Source organism: Engraulis encrasicolus, chromosome 24 (genome assembly GCF_034702125.1).
Source record: "Engraulis encrasicolus isolate BLACKSEA-1 chromosome 24, IST_EnEncr_1.0, whole genome shotgun sequence".
Taxonomy (NCBI): Eukaryota; Metazoa; Chordata; class Actinopteri; order Clupeiformes; family Engraulidae; genus Engraulis; species Engraulis encrasicolus.
Window position 1 is genome coordinate 33,422,766 of NC_085880.1, and position 5,000 is coordinate 33,427,765.

Sequence of the window (5,000 nt, forward strand, 5' to 3'; positions counted from 1 at the left end):
AAAATATAGGGCCACAGACAATTTTATTATGATTTAACTTTTCAACTCAGGGAGTCGTATTCGACTCGCATCTGCTGTATGAGGACATCCCATATAGACACCAAGCACCATCTAAATGCTGGTAAAATGAACAGCAAAAGTAGTAGACTACTGTAGACATAAAATAGTCACTTACTATTGTGTGACTGCTATTTTATTAAGCATTTATTTGTCAACGACTCACAAAAAAGCGTCACACTTTGCATCAAGTTCCACTCCACGGAGTACAGTACACTACATACACACCAATTCTCTGTACAGTGCAGCATATCTCAGTCTTCTCACAGTGCTCAGTGTGTAGGCGGAAAAGGCATCCCATAACTTGTCTATTAGGTGGCAGGGTGTGTATTTCTGTGAAAGAAAATGAAAAGAATGCCACACATTTTCATTTTCTTTATCATTTGTATGCTCAGGAAGCTAGCACCTCAAGAAAGACTTTATTGGTGTGCGATACCTCTTTTTTTCTAAAGGGTGTGTATTTCTGTCTTTCTTTGGTAATCAAAATGTTTTTTTTGTGAGAGTGGAGTAATTCTGTACGAGCAGAACAGTGAGTGCAGTAATACTGTATCAACAGACTCGACCCAACATGCCCATGTGGTGCAATCCTTGTTGCTGCATACAACTGTCAGTCTGTCAGTCAGTCAGTCAGTCAGTGTTTCTTTTGTGCTCCTTATTGCCACTAAGGAACGCACGCTATGGAAAATCTGACTGACTCCTGTGGATCACTGAGGCGCGAGTGTCAGGTTTATGTTTGAAGGAAAGACTCCAAAAAGCACATGGGGGTGGTGTCATCCTGGTATGGGGGGAAAACAATAAAAGCACAGTTTCCTGCTAAGGGAAGGCGAAAGATGAGTGCTCGCATTGACACACACGCACACACGCACACACGCACACACGCACACACGCACACACACACGCACACACACATGAGTCGAGTCTTTCTTTGAGGCCCACTTCTAGTGTGTGTGTGTTCTAGTCAGTCTGTCTGTTCCTGTGTGTTTTCTGTGTGTCCTTCTTACTCCCTGCTCCCATCCATCCCTCCCTACCTCCCTCTGTCACTCCATCAGTTTTTCCTTCCGTGTCCACCCGTCCATCATATGTATATGTCTGTCTGCCTGTTCATTGGTCTAGCCGTGCTGCGTCAGCATAAGAATTTATGATGAGACGAGGTGATGCAACGTGATGCGGTATGGTACTGTGCATTGCGGTGTCATTGTCATGGGTCACCTCACCCTCACCTCCACCTCATCCCCCCAATGTCACGGAGGTTTTGTCACTGTCAAACTTCAGCCCGACGTTCACATAAATCCATCATGCCACTGACCGCAAAGGGCCAAGGTCGGGGGCAGGGTAGGATGAAAAGGGGGAGAAACAGAAACAGAGGGATGGGAGGGGGGCTTTGATGTTGAAAGAGAGAATCAACTGACTTATCTGCCTAGGAGAGACGAGGCCAGGCCGCTAGACTGATGGCTTCACCAGAGCTTTACTCAGGATCTCCGTTTTGTTTGAATATGGTCATGCATGATAAATCATTAAACCATGATGGGGGGAAGATGAGAGAGGAGAGGAGATGATGAAAGGAGCTCAGTTCTCTTCCATAGCAACAGATTATGGGTTACCTTTAAAAGATCGCAACGCAGGAACACTGGAGGGGTTGCGGTGGTTGGTTTGTGCAGTTGGTTGATCAGGGTATGCAGATGGAACATTCGGAGGGTTCAAAGTTCAGCCACCATTGTGCCCCTGGGCAGGACATTTAACCCCAACCTACTCCAGGGATCTCCCCCTATTGCTAGTCACAAGAATTCAACTGTTATATATACAGACACTGTCGGATGGCTGGTGGATTCGTCCATCATTTAGCCAGTCAGTCAGTCAGTCAGAAACTGTGTTGTTTTTTGGAGTATTTGCACATGACATAGGTCTTTGGACCCTTGATAATGCACTCTAAGTCACCCTGGTGTAGCCCCTTAATGCACGCCATACCATTTGAAGCACGTTGTAATAGTCATTGAAAGGTTAATTACCATAATACTAATCTCCTATGACATAACAGAGGGCCTTTAGTAAAGCACTACAACTACATTGCCATCCTGGTAACAACAAATGTGGCCGTGTTTTAATGGGTTAAGACCTCAATGTAACATAGTACTGTTTGTAAGGGTATACTGTATATACATGCTTTGAGAATGTATTTAAACATGGTCAACCCACACAAGGTCTGACCATTTTGTTGAACTGTGCAGAGATGATTTTCATATAGTCAGGTTTTTTTCGTTCAGTATTATTCTTTTAAAAACTCATCATCTTTTCTTTCTATGTATGTGTGTCTCACCTGTGTGAGTGTATGTTCCTGTGTATTCAAAACTGTGTTTCCGAACCATGTGTTTGTGTGTGTGTGCGTGTGTGTGTGTGTGTGTGTGTGTGTGTGTGTGTGTGTTTGTGTGTGTGTGTGTGTGTGTTGTGTGTGTGTGTGTGTGTGTGTGTGTGTGTGTGTGTGTGTGTGTGTGTGTGTGTGCGTGCGTGCGTGCGTGCGTGCGTGCGTGCGTGCGTGCGTGTGTGTGCACCTGTGTAACAGCAGGCGTGAGCAGGTGAGCTCAGGTGCGATGAAGAGTGAGGCCGTGGCCCTCTCTGGCTCGGCAAACCCTCTCTTGGCCGGCCTGCAGCAGTACATGGACGCACGCCCACCTGTCCGGGGCATTGTCAAGAGGTATCGCAGAGCACACAGGGGGTGCATCCCAATATGTGACCTTGCCTCCTCCACTTGCGCTTGTCTCCTCGCCCCGCCTCCTGGCCCCTCCTCCGTGGAGAAAACGATAAAGTTTCCCAGCTGTCAGCCTAGCCACAACAACTTTTGAGGGACGGTTTTTCATTCACCATAACAATTGCAAACGAGAAAAAGACTCTACAATTGAGCTTTTGCAAGATATTGAAATATAATGCTGTTGTCAGTGATGTCATCATGACGAGAAGTGAGTGGAGGAGGCAAGTGGAGGAGGCAAGGTCCCATATTAAGATGCACTCAGGGAACCAGAGAGAGAGAGAATTGGGGGAGAAGCGGTGTTGTGTCGATATGAGAGCTGAGCTACCCATGGAGATGAACTACCAAATCATTAGAGTTACTGTGTTGGTTTGGGTTTGGACTGTGTCTATTGGTAGTTCATTTTTACACGAAGCAGCAGAGGTGTCAAAAGTACTGTAAAAGTACAATTAAAGTATAAAGTATAAGTATAACACTATAGCACAAGCTATTACATAGCTGTTACATCATTGTACCTATTGACATAGATAGACTGTATTGTTACCGAAAAGCACAAAAAACCTGTCAAGGACCCACCACAAACTTGACCCAACCAGTGCAGAGTCAGCTGATTGTAAGACAAGTACACAGGTAGTGTACACAGTCGTGGCTCAGTGGTTAGAGCATTGGACTGGCAACCCAAGGGTTCCCGGTTCAATGCCCGACTGGACCACGGCTGAAGTGCCCTTGAGCAAGGCACCTAACCCCCACACTGCTCCCCGGGCGCCGCTCAGCAGGCAGCCCACTGCTACGGACTATACTTCAATGTAATTCACTAGTCCAAATGGGATGAAGTGCAGAGAAAGAATTTCCCCGAGGGGACCAAAATTGGCTCCAATTGGCCTCAATTGGCTACTTACTTACTTACTTACTTACAGGTCTACTGGCTCCTAAGATTACCTGCAGTGGAAGGAAACTGTGTTTCTTTTTTGAACTTTTACTTTTGACACCTCTACAAACCAGCCCAGCTCAACACTACACCAGAGGAAATTAAAGAGACGAGACAGATGGAGATGTACTGCCTGATCTTCATACAGCAGCAGGGCCATAGCATCAACACTGACATGTCCCCAAGGCCAATCAAAACAAGACTCCTCGTGCTCCTTCCCTGCCCTTCCTTACATTTGGTGCCCTGGTAACTGCATGACATTGGTCATTGCAGTAGGTTATTGCATTATCCTTAATTGACACTTTAATCCAAATCGATTTGCAGTTATTTAGCCAGAGGGTATTGGTTTTGTTATGTAATGGATGCCAACTACCAGAGCTAGGCAGCAGAACCTCACGAAGCCTCATATACAGATGTGAATATGACCAAGCTATGGACCAAGACCTTGAACACAGTGGTTTTGCACCTGTGCTCCCATACCAGAGGTCATGAGTTCTAACCCTGAGAGGTGGACTGTGCTGGATGACATCAGTTATAGTCCCTGGAGCAATATGAGGTTAGGCAATTTAGATCAGGGGTCCCCAACCTTTCTGGGTCTTAGGGCTAACGAGGGCTACTCAGGGGCTACAGAGGGCTAACAAGGGTTACTGAGGGCTCCCTGAGGGCTACTTTTGTTCAAAATCCTCTACTGATGTCTTGGCATCATTCTCAGATCACACTATAATTGAATGCTTATTTGGTTATAGGTTATAAAGAATAAATACTCTCATTTTTAAATTAAGAAAAGCTCTAAAATCTTGTAGTCACTGTTTATTAGCATCCTTGTTGGGCACCTCAGAAGCTCCTGGAGGGCTACCTGGCGCCCGCGGGCACAACGTTGGTGACACCTGATTTAGATGCTATGGGATTTGAATCTGCAACCCTCCCATTCTAAGACCAGTTCCTTCCCCATTAGGCCATGGGTGCCCACAGTCCGCTTTGATACCCCTGCTTAGCAGAGTCCTCTGTGATGCCCCAGAGGCCTGTTTAGCACATGCCATATTTTCAGTGGATGTATTGGCACCCTTTTATTTTATCTCCCCTTAATTTGCTGTCAATGGCCTCCTCACCCACTTGCACTGTGTGCATTGATAGACCACCTGCAAGAGGATATCACATACATTAGGGAACATCGATCAGGCTGCATCTCTCTCTCTCTCTCTCTCTCTCTCTCTCTCTCTCTCTCTGTCTCTCATTCTCTCCCTCTCTCTCTCTCTCTCTCTCTCTCTCTCTCTC

At 46.1% G+C, this 5,000-nt stretch overlaps 1 protein-coding gene across 8 annotated transcripts in view; it reads left to right on the plus strand.

Annotated features, from left to right (window-relative positions):
- The window catches only part of tacc2 (transforming, acidic coiled-coil containing protein 2), a 138,231-nt gene that overhangs the window by 29,786 nt on the left and 103,445 nt on the right, over nucleotides 1-5,000 (plus strand). For all 8 annotated transcript variants that reach the window (XM_063191840.1, XM_063191844.1, XM_063191845.1 and 5 more), the window contains one exon: nucleotides 2,618-2,746. In XM_063191840.1, coding sequence (XP_063047910.1) covers nucleotides 2,618-2,746 — 129 coding nt within the window. The remainder of the gene's footprint in view (nucleotides 1-2,617; nucleotides 2,747-5,000) is intronic.